The sequence below is a fragment of the Falco peregrinus genome, chromosome 1 (assembly GCF_023634155.1).
Source record: "Falco peregrinus isolate bFalPer1 chromosome 1, bFalPer1.pri, whole genome shotgun sequence".
NCBI lineage: Eukaryota > Metazoa > Chordata > Aves > Falconiformes > Falconidae > Falco > Falco peregrinus.
Genome location: NC_073721.1, coordinates 35641174 through 35664216, shown reverse-complemented (window position 1 = coordinate 35664216; position 23043 = coordinate 35641174). Strand labels below are relative to the sequence as shown.

Below are 23043 nucleotides of genomic sequence, written 5' to 3'. Positions count from 1 at the left end.
AGTTATGCCATATAGCCTTATTGGTTAAGCAATACAGATGAAAGATTTTACTAAAATATAAACAGCATTTTATCAACAGACTATTTGATATGGAATCATACAAAGGAAATCCTGGGTTTGTACATACTCAGTTTTTTATGTTCATAAAATACTGTAGAAACTGATCAGGAAAAGTCAACGAAGGAAGCAAAACTAACAGATACAGTCTGCTTTGGAGACATGTATCTGCATCTCAGTTTATAAGTGTTGGAGACTTGAGAGATAAAGGCCACACAGAATTCTGTAAATTTACCCTGTTGTGCATTTGAAGGTCAGAAACAGTTACCAAATTACAACAATAGCACCTCTAAGAGGCATAGATGTGAACAACAATTCTGCACCCCAAATACCTTATTTGGAAACAACTACCGGAAGTTCAAAGACATATAGCCTTAGGAAACAGGAGCTACAAGGAATGTTGTTGAGCTTGCCTGAACTCTACAGCCAGCATTTTGTGAAAGTAGAGATCTCTTTGAGATCTGGAATTGTCTGGTTTCCATGTCTAGTTTTTAACATTGTAATCTTGCTATTTTGGGGAAGAACACTAATATCTGACAAAACACTTGTCGTTCTTATGATTGAGGTTCTCAGGTTTGATTTCAAGGGCATTATTTGAGTATAAGGGTCATTCAGAGGGTTCTTTTCAAACCATACAACTTACACAAGCAGCCCTGGTTTGGACTTCTACCATATTCTGCATGTAATACATTTAGCAGTTTGCTTTCAAGTGCTTCTAATGTTGAAACACTAACTTTTCGATCCTCACACCGTTTCTAGCACTTGTACAACTACAGTGGATACAACGGCAATCAGGGTGGCTTTAATCAAGGCCAAAATAAACTGAAGATAGATTCTTTACTACTGGCTTAAATGTGATATTCATCTACTCAATGGAAAATAACGTATCTTTGTGGTTTAGCAGATCTTGTTTGTGAAGAGCTTGTACAATATTCCTGAAGGACACTATCTACATCTTTTCACCTACGCATCACGTGGTTAATAGATAATGTGTCACTATAGGAAACATCAAAGTGGGAGCAGGAGGCATTTCTAAATGGATTTTTATAAATTAAACTTTTATCTGCTTCTTCTAAATGGGAACAGAAAATCAGTCTAGAAATTCTTTCTCCTCCCACTCGGATTTCATCAATGCCACATGTTAAATTCAAAGGAGTAAAGATATTTGGCTTTCTTACAGATGGAAAATAATGTCATATTGTCAATTGTGAGCTGGTACTGCAGCTAGACCATATGTGCCACTACCAAATAGGGGCCCGATCCTGCAGAACACTTAGCAACTTGCAAGTTTTCAATGCCCCATGCAATCTGTCCCTTAGTCTTTATTGGGCTGAAGACAAAACAACATAAGAAGTCCAAGGTGTCCCTCACACGGTGTTCTACATCACAATTCACAACTCTACGCTAAAGGCAAAGGCACTTTCACTACAAAGGATAAGGACCTCAGGCAGGTATATTTGAGAGCCCTGAATGTAATTTTAGTAAAAACAGTCAGATGTATCAAGTCTCTGGAAGCAAAGGAAAAAAAAAAAAACAAACCAACAAACAAAAAAGCCCTTCTAATATCACAGGGAAAGAAAATCACAGAGTGAATGAAAACTAAGCTGTGAAGCACAATGTTCTCTACTACATTTTGTTTGTGACACAGTAAATATACCTGGAAAAATTTCATTTGATTTACTCACCTCAAGGAAGAAGTTGACCAGGTACGGATCCTGTTTAAGCTTTGCACATACTATACAGAGAAACTGAATTTCTTCATTTTCTGTTGGTGTTGCCAGAACTTCACCACACAGCCTAATTAATTTCTGTCACATAAAGAAAAGTGAACAATTAAGATGGAGAATAAGTTATAGCTTTTCCTAGGAATAATGCACTGAATTCTTTATCCATATATATACTACAATGATGTATGATTATTGACTTGAACATTTGGTCTAGATTTACATTGCTATGAACAAGATTTCTTTATTACATATGACTTAAATTGCAGTGGCAGTTCAAGGCTCTAATCAATACATTAAAACTGCACTCAAGCAGTTTCTTAACTCACTTGACAATGGAAGAATTAAAGACATTGTTAGCTACAGCAGAATAAGAAATGCAAAAGCATAGTTAACTTCAAATTTGAACAGTACCTGCACTGGCCTATGCACATTTATATGGGGGAGAAGTGGTTGCCGTATTCTTCCAAGAAGTTTTGTATAAAAAGCCAAAACCTGCTGTTTCATTCCTGGAGGACACTGAAACAAAAAAAGATGAACACTAAGAAAAATATAACAAATACAGAAAGAAGCACAGATGCAAATTTGTTGCTCAAAATGGTTAATGAAACAGCAACAATTTATGCAAAAGTAATTTTAAAAAAATAATTATCTGTTAACACATTACTTTTATAGATATTAACAGAGATCAACAAAAAATGTTGCATCTCATTACTGTTTTCTTTTTCAAATTATTCATACTTTCAGTTAATTGCTCTAGTGCTGACTTCCACCAACCTTTCCAGGAAATATTCCCTATCAATACAGTGATAATGGGAAATTAACTCTGAATTAATTGGCTACAGGTCAGTTGTTTGTACTGTGCCACAAAATCCAGCAATTCTTTAAGTCAGTACATATAGATATACGATGATAAACGATAAATATCTTAGTGTCTACAAAAGGCTTTTTAAATTCATGAGCAATTAACCTTAGACAGATAAAGCGTTTATAAATGCACATATGTTCCAGTACAAGAGAAAGCTGTTATTTTCTCAAAGACTCAGCAGAATAAAGTCACAAATATCTGAAACATCCAGTCCCTTGTTCTATTGTCCCTCATGCACCATGTCACATGAAAGTACTTTCCTATCTCCATGAGATCTGATAGCTCGTGGTCCTTATGTACCTTTTTTTTTAGCTAAATCCTCCCTGACTCCAATGTGTTCTACCATGTTGATAAATGCCATTATTCCATAGGTTAATTTTACCCACATCATTTCCCTCACCTGCTTCACTGCACAGCTGAATGGAGCACAGGTGACAACAGCCAGGAATGACAACTGCCTAATCTGGTTTTCTTTCCAAGGTAATTTCCCCTAGATTATTAATCTTTAATTATCAGTGAGTTGTCAAGCAATCCACTGAAAAGAATGGCAAAATATGTATCATCAGGGTGCATCTACAGTAATGTAGTAAATCTAAGTGAGTGCTGTGAAAGGATATTATTCCTTTTGCAACAGATCTTTGCAACATCTTGCACCACTGAACTGTGTGTTTACCTCAGCTGTATCAACTCACAAGTGGCAAAGTATAAAGACAGGCTGTACAAGAATTGCTGGTACAGGTGCATTTGCATAAGTGCAAAATGATATCTCTCAACTCTTACAAACATCCTACTAATTATCCGCTTCAGGTATGTCACCATTTCACCCTGGTTTCTTGACAAAGTTTACAGATAACTGAACAAGCTGTATTTCTGAGCAAGTATTTTCAATTCATCAGGTATCTCAGCCTGAATGTAGGACAGCTGGCATGGTAACAGGAATTGTAGAGCTCTGGTCCTTCCAGAGCAAGGAACATCCCAAGCTCAGACAGCTAGTAGCCTACACTGTCTATATGTGTAAAACTGAGTAGGTTAAAAACTTGACAACATGTAAAAGGCTGACTAAGAATGAAACCATGGAGAGCTCCACCTACCCTTGGAACAGGATACACTGTCCTTTCCTAACTGCATCTACATCATATCACAAAAAGTTCTAGAACAAGGGCTGCCAAGTTAATTCACCCCATGATCCATCCAACCCCGTACATTTCAGCTCATAAGTCTGCCAAGAAAGAGAGCAACAAGAATGCACCGAGGTCATGAAACTAATTTCACATGTGCCATAAAGCAGACATGAGAAGAATCAGACAACACTGCCAACGGCTGCATTCATACCAAAGACTTGGATGTGAAAGCTGCCTGGGAATCAGCTTAAATTAATGCTTTCTGACATGGAAATCTTTCTAAGCAATAACTTATCACATTCAGAAAAATTAAACAAAATTTGTATTTAATACAGCACTGTTCACCCAAGAATGTCCCAACACTTAACAAAGGACAGAGAGGGATAATACTGTCTTGTAGAAGCCAGAAAAATTCTAGACTGAACAAAAATGTTTCTCCTACTTCTAGCTTCACAGTCAATATTATCAGAGTGGTGAGTAACAAATCTCAGGGTTCTGCTTTAGTCAGCATCTCAATGGTTATCTCACCTTGATCACACTTGTAAAAGACGATTATTTGTAATATACTAGTAACATAAGCAAACAGCTATTTGCTACATTTCAGTGTCCCACACTACCACCTACTGTAGAACTTCAGTGCCTATTACAATTAAGAGCTCACACAAAAGATAATCTGCTCTGCTGAGTACATACATCAGCTTTTCCTAGTGTGTAGAGTGTCTCCAAAATCTTGTGATGTAGCAAATATTCCATACATGGTCCTGTTTCACCTGATTCCCTTTCATTTTCTTCTTGAACTAGAATATCCAACATCTGTTCCAGGTGAGAAGGAATGTTGGTATCAGTCACAGGAGCTTTGTCATCTAAATAGAAGATATGTACAATTAGGAATGATTAAAATACTGTCCTCACTTTTCTTAAGTTCAGTTCCAAATTTAAGATTTAAACACATGACCACTCATTTAAAGAACCTTATATATAGTATGTAACATGTCTTAAATTGAATTTTCAGAACCGTATCTGTTAATGTAAACTGGAATATGCATTAGGCAGATATCTAACCTTGCAATGGGGAAAAGGTAAAATGCCAAATTTCTAAACGTCTATTAATTAATTACAGAAAAAGGAAACTTTTACAGCCAGAAACCAAGCTTAGGGAGAAAAAGGTTCAACTCTCAATCTTCCAGTTTGTATCCACACTGTCTTGGTAACTTCCTCTTTGACTCTTCACATAGTATTCTGAAATCTGTAAACAGCCTCTAACATCAGCTTAATTTGCAGCTGATCAGTTCCTTTACAAACTAGATAACTAAATAAATGTTTTTTTCTAATGATAACAACAAAGAAAACCCCATCTATGCTGTTTGTTCTTCAGAAGCTTTTAGATTTGTCTTTTATACTTTATGCATTAAGATAGCATTGTCAAACCGTGAAGGAAAGGGTAAGACTCCAATTTCATTATACTAAAGTCATGAAACTGCTGTGGATTTATGCCACTGGCAGTGAGAGCTGGCATGAACATGTTGCAGAGCACATCTGCACGTGGAGATTTTCCTTTTTATTTTTTTCTGCCAAACCCTACTTGAACAGCTAGCTCACTAGGGAAATGGTTAACACTTCTTATGCAATAATCTAAAAATAACTGTCACTTGCATGCAAACGGCAACAAGATCACTAAGGAAAACTGCCATGTCAGAGTGATTTTAGCCTCTACCACAACCTCCAATTAGCCTAGAATGTTTTGCTCAAATTTCCTGCACATGATTCTGCTCCCACTGCAGAAGACAGAAATATATCCACAGAGTGGAAACTTGGTTTTCACAAGACTTTTGGAAGTCTGGGAGAGAGGTCAGCTTTTATTCTGTACCGCATCATCACAGCTATCAGTTTTCCCCTACCACTCTGTCATTTCTACCTTAGCAAACATCACATAGCGTTCCAAAAGATGGGTATTTAGAACTGAGGGTCAAGTTTCAGCTTGTAAGAGTAAATATTGATATAAACAAGATCACCAGGCCCCAGGCCCAGACACAGATTCAAGAGCTACTCTAGCAGAAATGCAGAACTAATAAGCTTGAAGAAAGCATGGTAACATTCACTTTTAAAACTTAATACTTTAATAGCTAGGACCAATAATCAAAAACTTAAATGTTGCATAACTGTTGTAGGGAATCAGGAAAAAGTTTAAGAAAAAGCAACGACCACCATATTTCATCAGAATAACAATTTTTTAGAAGACCAGAGTAAGGTCTGGATAGGTTTTAACAAAATGTGTTCTAAATCTCCTCAGAAATTCACTTTTCAGAGCTATGTTATCAAAATACCTTTCATGGAGATAGGTCACTAAAGAAAAAATACCTAATACTGAGCACACAGAATTCATGTATGGTAAAATCTATGACCACAAAATTACTTTTATTAAAATCTTGGAAAGAAAAAGAAAATCCCTGATGCAAAAAAATAAAAAGCTTAACAGCGGGGAATGCATTTCTGTAGTTGTCTGTTTAGATTAAACAGAGTATGTGAAGACAGAAATTGGGTCAGACATGAAAAGGTACAATTCTCCACATGGTACTCAGGAAAGACCTTCCCTCAATCGTTTTTCATGCTTACTTTTAAAGGGATGAATGGAGGTACACAATATTTTTAATTACTAATTATTATTGTTGGTGTTTTGATAGAACACATGACTCATTTTAGTATTTCTTAATCCACTTTTAAACAACACTGAAATTGGGAATTCCAGTTTTCACAATAACAAGGCAAAACCAGAATGTTTTCTTCGTTTACCTGATGTCTCTATGTAGTAATGGGTGATTGCTTTCCAGTGGTAAACAAAATCTTCTTGTAATGGAAGGGAAGGTGCGAGCTATAGGGGTAAAAAAAACAAATTATAAAAAAAAAAAAAGTCAGGAATGAAATAAACATATTTCCTTGGAGATTAACTTGAATTTACCTCATACTTGGAACTAAACTGCTGCAGACTAGTGCTACAATTCTTATTCTGTGCTCTTTTACCTTTAACAAGGACTACATACATTATTCATGGCATAAGCCCCATGTTGTACTGCCTAGCTTGTAAACATCAGTAATAATCTCTGTGATGTCTCTTTGACCAGACAATCTGTTTGAGGCAACAAAAGCAATTGCTCATACAGCAAAGCAACACTAGAAACATAGGTTTGAATTGTTTAGATCTCAGTTTTGTCCTGTAGAAAAACATCATGTTCTTTTACATCTGCTCTTGATGCCATCCTCCTTTTCTGTACGCTCTGTTCTCCTCTTTCCCTCTGCTCCTTTAAAAATACTGATTAGCTGCTTCATACACTTTTTGCCATGTAGCTTTTTTTCCTGTTAAGCACAACTTGTAAAAGATCTTTGTGGGGGTTTTTTGGTGTTGGTTTTTTTGGGTTTTTTTTTACACATCAGGCTCATCACCAGAGCTTACAGGTTGCTCTTTCTTTTTTTAACAAACACATTTCTTATTTAATTTCTGAAAGAAAAGGAGGTTTCTTGTTTTCTAGAGGAATTTGGGATGACCAGTTGGACATGACTGGCATCCAGGAATCACATGCTGCAAGAACAAACTACAGCCTCCCACCCAGCCAACAGCAGTACTGCTCCTTCCTCCCAAAGCCTGAGAACTGGGTGCCCTGTGGCCCATCACACTAAAAGCACAAAATGCTACACCACAGGCAGCATGTGAAAAAAGGAGGACCATGATCATTTCACCACTCTGGTCTCCACAGTGCGAGTTGAGGTAAACACTGAATTTGTGACCACAAGGTACAATGTTCAGAGCTGGTAAAATCAGGAATCCTATAGGGAAAACCACCACCACTCAAAGGATCATATCAGGGTCTGTTGTTACTGAGGCCTAATCCTACTTGCCTGAGACTTTTTTTTTTTTTTTTTTTTTTTTAGAATCGAGTCCTCAAGTCATTCTTTTATAGGCAATCCTGAAATAAAGGATTATCACTTGACATGATGGTAGCAATGAGACCTGCGGGCAAACACAAAGAATCCCATGTATACATTGGTGTGTCCATTTTGGATGGATAAGGAGTTGAGCCATCCTCACAAGCTATGGAGTCCAGTCCTTCACAAAATTACAACGTGGCTGAGGTTGGAAGGGACCTCTGGAGGTCATCTGGTCAACCTTCTTGCTCAAGCATGGCCATCTAGAGCCAGTTGCCTGGACCGTGTCCAGATACATTTTGAATATCTCAAAGGATAGAGATACCACAACCTCTCTGGGAACCTGTGCCAGGGCCCAGTCACTCTAACAGTGAAAAAGTTTCCCCTGGCAGAAGCTATAGATACCACATTTCAGATTAATACTATGAATTCCTCTGGTGTCTCCTCATAGGGCCTAAAAAGTGCTGAGTCACCTCAGTTCTTGGACAAACAGAAGCACAGAGCTCAAACACCTGTATACCATTCACCAGGTAGTGTAGGTCTCTTTGAAACAGCTTGGAAGTTTTACACATCAGTTTTTCCTTTTCCTTGAATTTAATTTTATTTAAATTTAACTTAAATTTATCTTGGTAAAGATGTAAAGCCTGGTATATGAACAGAATGCCCTCCCATGATAAGAAAGTGGAATGCTAATTGTTAATGACCCTTTGCACTCAGGACTTTGAAACACAAGACTTTAAAAAGGTAGTGGTGCTTGGTAACTATCTATGCCTGCATCCTGTGTGGAAAAAGTGCCCTCTCAAAAGGCAACTAGGAAATCAAACTGACATTGCTTATCTATTCCCTGACAGTTTGTGGACCCATTAAGTCTTCCATATTCCTGCAGCTGGGTGCTGAGTGTAGCACTTCAGCACACCAGCTACCATGTACAAAGATACTGCACACTGGACAAAATTAGTTTATTTCACTATTAAGTTTACTAGGTTATTGAAATTCAGAAGAATAACTGAACAAACTGAAGACATAGCATATGATATTTTGTATCATGCTTCACCTGTCACATTTACTGCTGTAGATGTGCATTTTAAGCAATGTAATGATCATTTTGCATCTTTCTGTAATAAAACTATATCAAAACCTCAACTCTGGCTGACGAATAGCACAAAGACCACTTTTGAGGAATACTAGGTGTTTCAGACCACTCCATTTCCAAAGTAACACATGAAAGAAAACATTAAAGATTAATCCTTGACTGATGTGATTTTCCTCTCCACTTCTTCTAGCCTCATCTGCCTCAAGATGAATTTAGTGCTTCTCAGCAGTGCCAGGAAAAGGATTTCACTTCTCAGCACTGTCAATAATTTAACCACCATGGGAGAGAACTGTGGATACAGACATCCTCCCACCCAACAAATGCCTCCAGGGACTCCTCTCAGAGGTGAAAAAGTAATTTGGGGACAGATCTTGCCCTTTTAAAATAAAATACTCAGTGATTTCACAGTCTTCTCTGATCAAGGACTGCAAGATAGAGATACCAAACAGATATACCATTAGCCTAAGTGTGCACTCATTCATGTGTACATGTATGCCTGTTGGGAATACATGATCAACCTTGCCACCAACTGGACCCAGTGATACAGAGCTGTGGGGACTTTGCCTGCATTGGGCTACCAGACTCAGAAACTCCTAACAGTACAGAAAATTTGTATTTCTTTACTTGTTCCACTCAAGTACCCCCCACTCCCAAACTCCTTTTCCCACTGCAGATGTACCTAGTATAAATCTGCATTTTTCAACATAGCTGTTCTAGGGAATACTTAACAGATGTAACTCCAGCAATGCTATGCATATTCTGAGAGAAGTGTTTTACTGACAAAAAAAAAAAAAACAACCCCAAAACAAACCACAAAAAAACCACCTCAACCTTCTTAACTTAATTATTCAGATACAAAATCAAGGTAAAGACCAAGACTAAGATACCAGCTTATACAAAAACAAAGCCCAGGACTGGAAAGCATTAGAAAATGTAAGCTCCCAAACACTTGGTTGACATGCTAAACCTTACTAGGACAGGTAATTCTAGGGTGAAGTTGAAGTTTCTAATTTAGGATGAATTATTAGTTACCAGCTGGGATGAAATATAAGTTACAGTTGTCAATCAAAATAATCAGTCTTTTGTAAAAGTACACATACTTGTATAAAGATTCTCAAGCAAAACAAAATTCATTGTGGAGGCCATTAATTCCTGCTATTTGTCTAATTTGAAGGAATTGCCTTAAAAGTGCAGTTATTTCTCATAGTTATATTTATCCATTTTGATGTAATTCCACATGTTCTTACTAATTCTGAGCTATCGATTCCTAATCTCAAAGTGAATTTCTCCTTCTCTGAGGAAAAAAACACCAGTACCTTGAAGATGAGGTGTTGGTTTATCAAATAGCCAAAACTCACTACTACAAAACACTACTAAAAACCAGCCCATTTGAGAAGACACTGATTAGTTCTTCCATCTGGTCCCCAGCCCCAGCAGTCGAGCTTCCTGGGAAGGAGTGAGTGAGTGTTCTCATTTGTGAGCTAAACTTAACACATGCTGCCTTATCATTCTGGTAACAATACATTACTAATGATCAAACACCACTCCTTCCAGAAAAGTGCTGTTCTCAGGAGAACTGTAGGTCTTTGACCAGAGCTATAGCCTGCTCATTATCTGTCCCAAACACAACTCCACATAGTTTTCAAAAGTATATAGAATTTGTGTTTAGGCAGGGAAAAAAATAAAACCCACCCAAAACATCAAAAGCAAAGAAACTATAAATATTCAGTATTTAACTGCAATTAATTTGTGCATGTAAAAATCATTGTCATATTTTTTGTGTATGCTTTTCAGCAGTGCAATTCAATACTGAAAAGACTGGAAACAACAGAAATTGGTGATATCCTTCAATATCTTTTCAACAACTTCACAAAATAAACAAAACACTGTATAAAAGAATAACAGGTACTGTCCGGTCAGATGCTAAAGCAAAAAAGCAGAAAGTAGGTCAAAGAGTAAGGAAGGGGAAGTGCATGCACACTCCCTTGACTGAAGCAAGGAAAACTACAGCAGTCACTCGATGGTTTTCTTCAGTCTGACTACTTTACTAGTGTGAACATTTGCCCTGAGGGAAAATCTGAAAAACAGCTAATGCTTGAAGGTTTACTTTATTTCTTCAGCTGATGAACATACAGATTTTATAACGGTGACTGCATTCACATATAAAATTAAGACTGCACATGCTTGCATTTTGTCTTAACTTGTTAATAACAACAAAATGTTAATACAATCAGTAATGTGAGGTCATTACATCAAATAAAGCGGATTCAAGAAGAATAAATCTTGTTCTGAGAGTTATGCAGTTAATGATTTTGGAGCAGTACCTGCAGCAAGTAACTCAGTTTCTTTCAAAGCTCAGATTTGCCCCAAAATATGAACAAAAAAGAAGCTACTTAAAAGCATGTTGAAGGCACCACTGTAAGAGATACAGTGGAATAATACATCAGTAGAGAGGGGTGCCAAAAATGTGCAGTAGGCACCAAAATCTAAATTCACTCCCATGTACTAAGAGAGTGATACAAATAATCTTGCTTGACAGCAAACTGCAAAATTCAAACAAACCAAAATAATATTTTTCCTGCTCAAGGTATGCAGCTCAAAAATATCCTTTTGAGTCAACTATTAAGATGAAACACTTCCTGAAAGCCCAAATCAAACACAAACAAAAGTCCTTTGAACACAGACCGACCACTTTAAGGACAAGTTGTTTTGTCTAGGGAAACATGAGTGAAGAGCATAAGGTAAGAAAAAAAAATAACACTGACTTGCTACTTTGTTACTGTACACTGCATTTTCTATGTCACTCAGAATGCAGCGCTCCTGGAAAAGGTTTGGGATAAAAGTGCATCAGAAATGCACAGCAAAGAGAAAACATCTTGGGGACAAGCCATATATAAACTCACAGATTCATTAATATTAACCCCATAAAGCAAGAGTAATTCTACTCTGCCCAGAAGTAACGTAACAGAACAAAGACTGCAGTCCCTTCCACCATTCTCACCAACCCCCCCCCCCCCCCCCCCCAGTCCAATTTAAGGATGCCCTGTCAGGACAATACCACAGTAGTACTTGCTCATCTGGATGCTGCAGAGAAGTTCAGAAAGGGCAAAAGTATCTCAAATACTGTCAGGATTGACATATGATAAGAGGTGGCAAAAATTAGGATTAGGTTGTAATAAAAATCAGGAATACAATTTCACACACTTGGACAATTTAGGCAAAAAAGACTGAAAGGTTTGAGTTATTCAAGGTAATAAAAAGCAACTGGTCCCTTACGCTTGCTTCATCAGAGTCCTGTCATGAAGGCAGTCAATTAAAGTGCAGCATGCTCAGAACAAGCAAAGGTAAATACTCCCATGTGTATTAGACTGTCAACCTTTGGAACTCCTCTCATAGTTCAGAGAGATGGCACATTGAGGGTAAGATAACAACGATTATCTAATAACACAGGAGCTCTTACTATTTAAATACATGTCTCTGAAGTCTGCAGGCCTGCAGGCCCTGGGGCAGGACATGAGCATTATGCAAGTGAAATGCAGGAGAAAGGACAGGGGAGAAGGACTACCCGAACACTTTTCATTTAAAGTAGTCCCACCAATGAAAGCTATACCTAGGCACTTCAAGTGTAATTAAGTGTCCAGCTCAGCTCAAAACTGTTCAGCTGCAACTGAATTTCTCCTGGAGGTAGGCACCCAAAACCTTTGAGAATGTGTATCATAATTACCAGTTCTGTTGCTGATAATCAGGGCTGAAATAGAGCCCACAGGGAACTGCACAAGTTATACTTGCTGCACAACAATAACAGCAGGTAAAAATGATCTGAATTCTCTAGGTTCTGAAAACAGAACCAGACACCATCAAGACAGCTATATGTAATACTTAGGATTTACACCAGTTTTCATTTTCAGAGTAGAAAGCTAAGTAGCCCACACACTTTTATTAAAGAGAGAACACAACAATTTAAAGTCACATACAGCCCCCAAACTGTTTAACAGTTCTGTGTTTGAATTAGTGGGTCAGACTTCCTGGATAAAGTAAGAAACATTCTTAATATCCTCTTGGTTTTGTGATTCCTTGTTTCATTCCTAACATGCGGTGCTCGGTATTTGTTACACCCCTGTAAATGCAATTTAGTGCAGTATTTATTATCAGGAGATCCATCACAGTAGTGTTAATAGGATGAGACAATTCTGAAAGGACACCAGAGTTGAGCAAGGACATATAACACGTTTTACAGTGTTCACTTGCAAAATGATGTTATCAATCTGTTTCCGGTGGGTTTTTATAAATTAAAAAAGATTGCCTAGACCCTACTGTTTCTACTTTTCCCCTTTTCCATTGAACTCACTCCTTTTTCCTAGTTTTTTTATGGATCTCAAATAAATGCAATTATTTTTGCTTATCTTTTGGACATATCAATAATGTAAATGTTCTTCTAGGAATAACTTTTATTAGATATCTTGAGTCAGTAAGGCCTGAAAGAATAACTGCTCTTCCACTCCTGAACCTCTCAGTCATCCTCTCTTATTCAAAATGTGGCACAGCTCACCATAACAAGGTTTCTTTAGTCAGGCAGCCACTAATTTCTGTTCCTCCTCCAATGAAAGCACTGTCTATTGAAGGCATTCATATGTGGTCAGGGAGAGTTTTTAAGTAAGTCATTTCATCATGAAACGTTGCTTTAAGTAAACATTTCTTTCCAGTTGCCACTCTACCACTAAAAAAAGCGAACTAGGAACCTGCAGGAAATTAATATATGCCTTTAAAACCTGCTAAAGTCCTGCTAAAGACTGCAGAACTCCAGGCACACATAAAGTCAAGTATACGCTGAAGTATTTGTGGCGTCGAGGCATACATTAATGCACAAAGGGTGCCCCTCACATAAGGCAGGATTTGGCATGCAGGCTCATTTTTCCAACCATTTGAACCACTTTCCTTCAACGCTTCCCACCTTCACTTCCAGCCGTATTTCACTGCCAGTTTTTAGCACCTAACCAAAGATGCACCTCTTCAAACTCAGTCTCGTAGGTGTCCTGGCTTACTGAGAAAGGTGCTGAAAGCCAGAGACATTACTACCTGAGCCGCACCTCACTGAAAAGCAAACCAAAATAAATCGTGTGGTCAGTAAACAAGTCCTGGTAAGCAGGCCGCTGAAGGCAGCCTACAGAAAGGGCAGCTTCAGAAACAGGCCCTGCTGCTTCCCTCTCCTCACCACGGCGATGGGCGCAGATGTGCGCGTCCTCATGACGATATCTACAGTCTCCATGATGGTCTCTAACCGGCCACGCACACCCCGGCCCCCCTGCTCACCCCACCCAACTCAACAAGCAGCCAGAGGTGAAAACGTCGGTGTGAAGTGACAACATCACACAAAAGCACCGGAGACGGCGCCTGCTGTCTGCCGGCCGCGACAAGACGACAATTCTGAGGTGTTTCGCGAATTCACCTCCCTGTTTGTTCCGCAGAAGGCGGTGGGCGCGGCGGGGCCGGGGAAGCGCTGCCCTCCGGCCGCCGCGGGGCCCCGGGGCCTACCGGGAAGGCGCGGCACCGGCGGTGACAGCCGGCCGGCCGCTCCCGCGGGCCGAGGGGGCTGTGCTGGGGCCGCCAGGGCCCGCCGCGGCGCCCCCGGCAGCAGCCGCTCCCCCCGCTTCCGGCACCTCCGGCTCTCCCCGGCCGGCCGCGGTCCACCCCGGGGCGAGCCGCTCCCTTCCCGGGCCCGCCGCGGGGCCCGCCCGGGCAGCCCGGCCTCCACCTCCACCTCCCCGCGGCAGGGCCGAGCCGGCATCGGCAGGGCCGCGACTGCCGGCGGACGTGCCGGTTCGGCGGGGCCCTGCCGGCAAGCAGGCCCCGGGAGGGCGGCGGGGCCGGGGCTCCGCGCTCAGGGAGCGGGCCGAGGCCCCCCGCTCCGCGCCGCTCCTCCCCGCGGGGCCCGCTGGGCGGCTAGGCCCTGCTGGCATCCCCGGCGCGGCGTGGCCGGGCCCGCCGGCGGCCTTACCGCCTCCACGGCGTGCTGCAGGATGGAGGTGAACTTGGAGAACATCCTGTCCCGCGACTGGAGCAGCCGCTGCCGGGAGGACCGCGAGAGCTCCTCGATCCGCCGCCGCCGCTCCAGGGTGAGGGCTGCATGCGGCGGCCTGGCCGCGGGATCGGGCGGGCGGGCGGCCGCCGGCTCTGCCTCTCGCTCCCCGGCGGACACCGTGGCACTGACACCGCCGGGCTGCGGCGCCGGCTGCCGAGGCTCCGGGTGTCCGCCCCGGCGCGGCCTGCAGGGGCCGCTACCCCCCGCACGCAGCCAGCCGCGCCGCGGGGAGGCCCGGCCGGGCGGCCCGGCCCGGCCTAGTTGGCTGCGCTGCGCTCCGCTCCGACCGGGGCGGCCTGGCCGGGGGCCGGCGGGCACGGGCGGCCGAGCGAGCCGGGCTCCTGCCCGGGCGGGGACACCGCTGGCCGTGCCCCTAGCATTGTCGCTGGAGCCGTGCCTGCCCAGCGCAGGGACCCGCTGCCGGCCCCCGGGGCGCGGGGGCTGCGCGACGCTGCCGGGGGTGGGAGCGGGCAGCGATCTCGGGGTGCCCCGGGCCAGCCCCCCGCCTCTGCCGGCAGCATCCGGGCAGGGAGGCGAGGGGAAAAGGGCGCCCACCACTGCTGTCCCCCTGCCCAGGGGCCTGCTGTCAGGCTCCGACAAAAGTCGCCCTGCTTCGTGGGGGCTGGCCGGGCCCACCCGCACCTGCCAGTGCGGTGCAGGTAAGGGGCAGCCCAGGCGTGGGTGGCTGAAGGCCCAGCCGGCTGCCTGCTGGCACAGCTGGGGTCTGTCACCGTCTGCAGGGACTGCGAGGTGTCCTCAGCAAACAGTGAAATGCCCGGCTCCCCACGAAGCAGCGTGAGGGTGCTGAGTTCAGAAAGCCAGTGACATCTTGTTGCTGCTGGGTGAGAGGCCGGTGGAGCCCCTGGCGTGGCCCTGGCTGCCCACGGTCTGTCTGGGGCTTGCAGGGTACCACAGCATGATAGAGCTTGTGGCAGCGCGTGTTACCTGTTTTACTGCTGTTTTTTTCCCCAGAGCTTTGAAGGAGACAAAGAGGGCTTTATTTCAGCTCCAAGCCAAATACTTGAGAGAAAAATATCATCCCCGCCGTTTTCCCGTACTGCAGGAAAAGCAGAGGTAAGGTAGGGTGAGCAGAGGTTATAGATGTAGCTGGTGGGCAGTATGATGTTTTGGGAACAGCTACAATTCATGAGGTAGTTTTTGCGCTCTGGCCAAATGGAAGTAGGAGAACGGGATTGATCTGGCTCTGGGGGAGCAGAATGCAGTGTTGGGAAGGTGAGAGACCTGTGTGGGAAAGGGAAGAGAAACTGTAGTACCAAATGAAGGAGACCTTTCTCATTAATTTTTGGAGACGAATAAGCGCCGACTTCCTCATATGGTAGGAGCAAGCAGGGAGAGACTAATCAAAAGACAGAACAAAACTACTGTTTAACTGCTGTGTTCTAAATTGTATCATCCGGGGAGTCTGACTATGACTGTTGATCCTGTGAAGTCTTACTAATGATTCAGTTGTACTGATTGTTGTTACTACCTCTATGCTTTGCAGGCAGGGAGAACTACAGGCCACATACTATATGGAAATAAATACTAGTTATATGTGGACACCTTTGCTGAAGTTGCTAAGGAGCAGAGCTAGCAATTTCCTTCTCAAAATCCAGATATATCAAACAACATAAATTTAAAAGGTAATTATTTTTTTAAAAAAATGCTTATTGTGGGTTTGTTAAGTTGTATTCTATAGATGTGCCTTTGGAAGGGGCCTATCATCTATGATTTAACATAAAGATTTGTTAGACTTTTAAAGTGTGCTCTAGGAGGCAAACCATTCTTCAGATGAACTTAAGTGGTATCTACTACAGTTTTGCAATACATCCAGATTATTCATGTATATTTTGTCTCTAAATACTTATTTTTATTTATATTACTATTTTTATACTATGAAGTACAGTTCAGGGGCTACATTCAGCCTGTTTATATGATTTGTATTGCTTTCATTAAAAAAAAGAAAAACAAATGACAAGTTGTAGGTTTGAATGCAAACGTTGTCAGCAAGTACGCTGAGTAGTGGTACAGCTTTTCTCCCATCGGTGAGAGGGTGTTTAACATGTTAATGGGGACCTTCCCGTTCTCTCACCACAGATACCGTTTTGGAGCCTGCATAATTTCTGGAGAAAATGTGGATTTAAGGCACACGTTCTTGATTAAGGTGTTTAAGAGAATATGGTAATTTAAAATGCTCTTTGCAATCCATTTGTTTTTGCAAAAATGTCTTTTGGGTGTGCGTGGGCCTCGCCATCTCCGAGGAGCAGATTGAATAAAGAAACAGTAAGATATCATGAAGTTATAAAAGGAGACAGTTTTATAACACTAAGAGTATTCCTAAGCATACTCACCGTTTATGAAATCATAAGTCACCTCTTCACAGATGGTGAGGCAAAGCTTTTCTAATGCTTGAGGGCCTCTTATTATTCTAAGAGTGCCTGATGTGTATAAAAACATTTTTTTAAACAGAACATTTCATTGTGGTTGGAATTCAGGTTTTGGTTGTAAAAGTGACTTTTTATTAGGACTTCTCAATATGAAATGCCTTGCAGTAAAGGAAACAAAGAAAATATCACCATTATATGATTATCCTTAAGTTCGTTAAACATATTGAGTCTCTGCAAATAACCCTGCATTTACTTACCAATATATTGAGCTTGAATTTGTCGCCATACTGCAGAATCCAGTCTGTGGTGCTTATATGTGTTGCAAATTTTAGGTACGTTTTTTAATGCTCTTTTAAAGTAGTCTCAAATTTCTTAACTATATGGAGGCATTTCTTATTGCTGGGAATATTAGATAAATATTGGCAGACTAGCAGTAATGCAAATCACTGGAAACTAATGGAGAAAAATGTTTCACCAGTGTCAGTGCAAAAGAACTCAGCTAAGGTTACATTCTGTTTAGATAATTCTTGTTTTCATTGGAGATGACATAATTACGGACAGGCTACCAATATCATGTCATATGCAACTATACATCTGCACCTGCTCATGCTTGATGCTGTTTCCAGCGAAATAAACACAAGTATTACTACCTATTTTAATACCCTTGAGAGCAGAGTTCTGCTGGTTTGAGGTTGGGTTTGGGGTTCTTTTTTGGCAGGGTAATTCTTTTGGGGTGGCACATGCAGTGAGTTAGTGTTCTGTTTGAGTGTAAGTTAAGAGACAGCTTGAAAGTGAGGCTATTGTAGTTGATAGAGTGTTTGGGAACTTTTCTCCTTCTTACAAATTAATGACATTATATAGATTAAATCAATTTAAATGGAGTGAGACAGTGAGATAATGTGCCAGCCTTTCAATCTGAAAATCTCTCTGCTGTTAAATTGACGGCAGAAGGCCAGTCTCTAATGGATGTATTTGTCTACGTTACAGAAGAACTTCCTGCAGTCTGGACTTTTGCTTCAGAGAGGCTGAGGATTTGGAAAGTACATTTTTGTACCCCAGAATGAAAACATGCTAGTAGAGCTATGCACAGTATGTTTATATTCTGCACAGGAATTCATTGTGTTTATAATAATCAAATTGACATCTATGTTTTCAGTGACTACTTGGATGAAATAAAGAATGAAGTGTTAGTGGCTGAGCATGATCTCTGCTTTAGAGGAACTAAAGAGATGTTTAAAGTCATTTTCATACCTTTCTGATTGTGGGCTTTATTATAGAAAGCAAGCATTCTGTGCATTGGATACTGAAGAGTGTACAGTGGGAAGTCCAGACTATGCTTCTCCCAAGTTTAATCACGTTGTATGTAGTATCATACGTGCTTCTGTTCACTGTCATTTTCCATCATGAATTTTCTGGTTGTCTGTGCTCTGTGTTCACACAGTACCTCCCTCCTTGCTGATTTGCTAGTAGCACCAAGTAATCAGCTCATGCGGTATTTCTTTAAATCCCATTTTCAGGCATTTCATGACCTGTGCATCCTGCTCCACATCTGCATGTCTACTTCTTCTGTAGAGCCGTTCATTTGTCTTCTGATGGGTTACAAACTTCTTAGTCGTTAATCTATTGTCTGATTGCTTACCTGTCACATCTGCAAGTGCCTTGTTACGCCATCACTCATTGCTGCTGTGGAAGACACAATACTGGGCTGGATGGACAAATATGCATGCCCAGTAGGCTATTTTTTATGTTCATACTTCAGTTACACTGTACTACCCTGCTTTAGCTTATATCATAGTTTGTAAAGGAGACCACAAGGAGGCCATAAGTTCATGTCAGTGAAATGAGACATCTATTTTCCAAACACATCATGTTTTCCTCAAATGTTTCTATTCCACTGGAAGCATTATAATCCAGGCTTTCCTCTGTCAGTAAATATATGAATGTTCTGCCATACGGTATCTGCAAGTGTTGGCATATAAAAAATTTCTGAAACCAGATAAAATACTCTGAAATACGATCGGTTAGAGCTTAGCCAATTTCACCAAAGTCTGCAGTTTAGCAGTACCATAAGTTTGCTTCTTCCTGTGGTCGTGGAAGCTGAAGCAAAGAGATTAAGGATTTGGGTTTGTGCTATCCTGCAACTGCAATTACTGTGAGGTCTGAATGTGGTATAAATAGACATAAAACTGGATTTTTCTGCAGGATATTAGAAAAAAATAATTGAGTGGTCCACCTGCTATAAATTGATTCCCTCAGTCATTTGTCTGTGTACTTGCAGAGAGGGAGGTCTAGCAACCAGAATCTGCATGTGTTTTAGGGGAGAGTTTAGGTGCTTAGCCTTGACCCTGCTAAGAGATTTCTGAGTAATTTTCAGATCAGCTCTGACTACATTGTTTGTATTCTACTACATAATAAGATCTCATTGTTACTTACGTCTTTGGTTTTAGTGCTATAATTTTTTCATCCCTAAAATGTCATCAGATAATCTGTTTAATCATAAGGAAAAGCAGATCGTGGTAGTCAATATGAGTTACGCAAATTAGTTCAGGGACACTACTGCTATGCAAGTATAGAAACTTTCAGATCTCTCTTTCACATTAGTCCACAACTAGAAGTAGGTATTTTTCAGAGTTTCAATTCAGATATCTTGGTCCTGAGGCATAACTGAAATCTTTCATGGACTCTGATATTAAATTTTGGCATTGTAACATGTCTTAATTTTGAAGCATGTGTCTAAAACATTTATGACACGAGGCACTTGGTAGTGGCTTCGTGATTACTTTTAAATTATTGACAGCACAATTATCTAGAAAGGCCCAAACAGTAGTGTCACAATGCTGTCCAGCATTCACTATCCATACCGTTACATGACAAAAGTTCAGCTTCACATAATTCAGTGTCTTTTTGCAGCAGGAGGGTAGCCACAAATGGCAGCCAACTCCGTGTGAGGCTTCTTGGCAGGAACCTACTCTCACCAGGAGGGCACGCGTAACCTGGGTTCATTTGCAGGACACAAAGCAGCAGGATAATGAGAGAACCCCTCAGAGCTATTTTTGGGGGAAAAGAATAACCCTCTGTATCCTATGTAGAACAAATTACTATACCGACTAGTAATGTTACTTCTGGGCTTAACTGCTGTGTGTTTATTGGCTTATGAAAGCTTTGATTGCTGCGCGTGACAGCCTATCATCTTAGCAGTTCACTTGTCCCATTTGGTTCTTGAATGATGTTAGAAGCTACGGGTCTGATTTGAGTTTACAAAGATATTGACTTACCCCTGTGGCTATCACATCCCACATGATATTTGCATCTTTGCAACAACTAAACCCAATGAATTTATGAAAGGTCTTGTGTTCAAAGAGTGGTTCTTCTCAACAACTAATTGAATTCTTGTGTGGTTCCCAAAGAGGTAAGAGTGACCATGTACATCACCATTGAATTATTTTACCTGTAGGTGAGGGTAGAGGCAACCATCCAAACACTTCCAGTTAGAATTTCATGCTCAGAAGCTATACTCTGAGCCAAACTGCGTTTCCAGAAAAAAGTATGTACAACTTGATCCTTTCTAATTCTTTCTGAGTCTTAGCCCTGTAGGAACAAGTGTCTGCACTTGGATGAAGCCTTTAAGGAGCCGAGCTGGAGGCACAACTGACAACAAGACAAGAAAATGAAGGCCCAGGGTCATCCAGAAATGTTTCTGTTGCTCATCGCTGTTCTCTTGAGTCGGGCTGCTTTGAACTAGTTTGACATTCAGTCCTCATGTTGTGAAATGCTGAAGCAAGCAGATCTGTGTTTGTAATATGCTTAATATAATGGAACCTGTCCTGATTAGATCTTGAAATCGTGCTGTAATGCACTATCCTCAATTCCTGCGTGGCAGCTCATGTGCTGAGTGAAGTATTTCCATCCATTCAGTTTCTCTGGCTTTTTATTCAGAAGCTCTTAAGCCCTGTCTCTGGGTCCCCGGGAATTCCCAGGTGTTTTGAGCTGTTATGTGTACCTGGGGTGCTTGACTGGAGCATCAGACGTGCAGTCTTGCATTTCCTCCTTCTTCTCCAGGCAGCAGAAAGCTAGTTGCTGTATTTGCAATATATGTACCGCATACGTCAAAATTCTGTGTTCAGACGTAGAGATCTTGTACTAGCATTAATCAATTTCCATGAACAATTCGGCCCAGTGCTAGATCACAGCCCGCAGAGGGCAGCCTGGCCTCATGTTGTACTCCAGCGATGCACTTAACTGGAGAACTCAGTAGTCTGCTGGCATCTCTGTCAGTGTAACTTGCTGTGGAATAAACAACTGAATGTTGTGGACAATTAGCATCAGCCCTAATCTCAAACAGATTCAAAAGTGGACCAAAAAAAAAAAGTGACTAAATTAAACCTTCTGGCTTTGTTTTTTGTTTGTTTGTTTGTTTGTTTGAACATATTGCAAGAAAAAAATTGCATGAGAAAACTAGACCTTGAGCTTTAAATATCTCACATGTACAACAGATAAGTTTATTGGTAGATTTCAATAGGCAAGAGAAAGAAAATATCCAGAATATGTGTACCTGAATGTACTGGGCAAGACTAACAGGAGAAGAAAAATATTTTTCTTTTTGTCCAGTTCTCTTCAGGAATCTTTTGAGATTTGTGTTACTGTTACCATGATTGTAAGACTGTGCCTTTGGCTGGTTGGCCCATGTTCTTTCCCAAGTTTTTCCTGAATCTTTGTGAAACAGCCATCACAGTTTCAAGGAGATTTTGTCTAAGACGATGTGTCTACACGCAGGCATGTGCCTTAGCTGTTAAACTGATCAGTGCCCGGTTTGGGACTAGGGGTTGCTAACTTGACTGAGTATGACAAGGAACAAGGCATTCAGTTCCTGAAAAAGGGCCAATAGTTTGTGTCTCTCAAATCAAATTACATCCACCAGCTAATTAAGGAATGATCTTGATATTCTCCGAAGGGAGGCCTGTCCACTTCTATACTTCTCAGCCAGAGGGCCCTGCAATACAGTGTTCAAAATAGAAAATAGGTAGAAAGAAAATAGCATTTGAGGAGTTAAGACAGCCTCAGCAACACATGAATTCCAGGAGTACGGGAAGAAACCTAAGCATCTTTTATGATCAGATGTGAAAGTACTCACCGATGTACCAGTGGCCCCAGACCTTCTACCCCACATAAGCATGGCTGTTCACAGCAGAATGTATGCATTTCTCAGAGCCTGGCTCATTGCAATTACAAATGAAGGTGAATTTTTGCTTCTGATTCCTAAACTTTCTCTGTGTATACGAGCACTGGGAGATTTTGACTCTGGTTTATTCAGAATATTCTTTGCTATTCTTGCCATGTTATTCATAAACATCTTTGCTAATGTGAACTTTGACCAAGGAAATTTGTGTCATGTTTTACATTGATAGCATGATGTAAAAGTCACTTTATGTAAAAATGCTTGCACATTTAATGAACTCTGATTGTGTAATTTAATTCAGTTTAGCCACAACAAATTCTTTAGGGTAAAGGGTAAAGTAGAGCACACAGTGAGATAACACCCTTACTTGATGCATATCTAAACCCTCTAATTTATAATCAACAACAAAGACAGTTTATGGAACTACCTCTGTATCTCCTGAAGGCATGCACTGAATAAAAAATTAGAAGAAAAAATTATTAAGGCATCAAGATTCATAGAATCATAGAATAGTTTGGGTTGGAAGGAAGCTTTAAAGGTTATCTAGTCCAACCCCTGCTGCAATGCGCAGGGACATGTTCAACCAGATCTAGTTGCTCAGAGCCTCGTCCAGCCTGACC

The 23043-nt window shown here is 41.2% G+C and overlaps 1 protein-coding gene and 1 long non-coding RNA gene across 4 annotated transcripts in view; one reads left to right on the top strand and one right to left on the bottom strand.

The window, feature by feature from the left end:
- FHIP2A (FHF complex subunit HOOK interacting protein 2A) overlaps window positions 1-15471 on the bottom strand; it is a 36482-nt gene extending 21011 nt beyond the window's left edge. Inside the window, exons 1-5 of the mRNA XM_055797531.1 lie at window positions 14777-15471; window positions 6561-6639; window positions 4464-4633; window positions 2196-2300; window positions 1743-1865 (exon numbers count right to left, since the gene is read on the bottom strand). Coding sequence (XP_055653506.1) covers window positions 1743-1865; window positions 2196-2300; window positions 4464-4633; window positions 6561-6639; window positions 14777-14821 — 522 coding nt within the window. The 5' untranslated portion in view covers window positions 14822-15471. The remainder of the gene's footprint in view (window positions 1-1742; window positions 1866-2195; window positions 2301-4463; window positions 4634-6560; window positions 6640-14776) is intronic.
- Window positions 15416-18437, top strand: LOC106112620 (uncharacterized). Of its 3 annotated transcripts, none has more exons than XR_001227018.3 (5): window positions 15416-15519; window positions 15833-15934; window positions 16365-16503; window positions 16958-17041; window positions 18235-18437. It is a non-coding gene; the product is annotated as an uncharacterized LOC106112620 (long non-coding RNA). The 3 variants fall into 3 exon arrangements; XR_001227017.3 differs by lacking the exon at window positions 15416-15519 and adding an exon at window positions 15537-15702; XR_008746099.1 differs by lacking the exon at window positions 15416-15519 and having other exon boundaries at window positions 15540-15934.
- Window positions 18438-23043: the final 4606 nt, after the last annotated feature.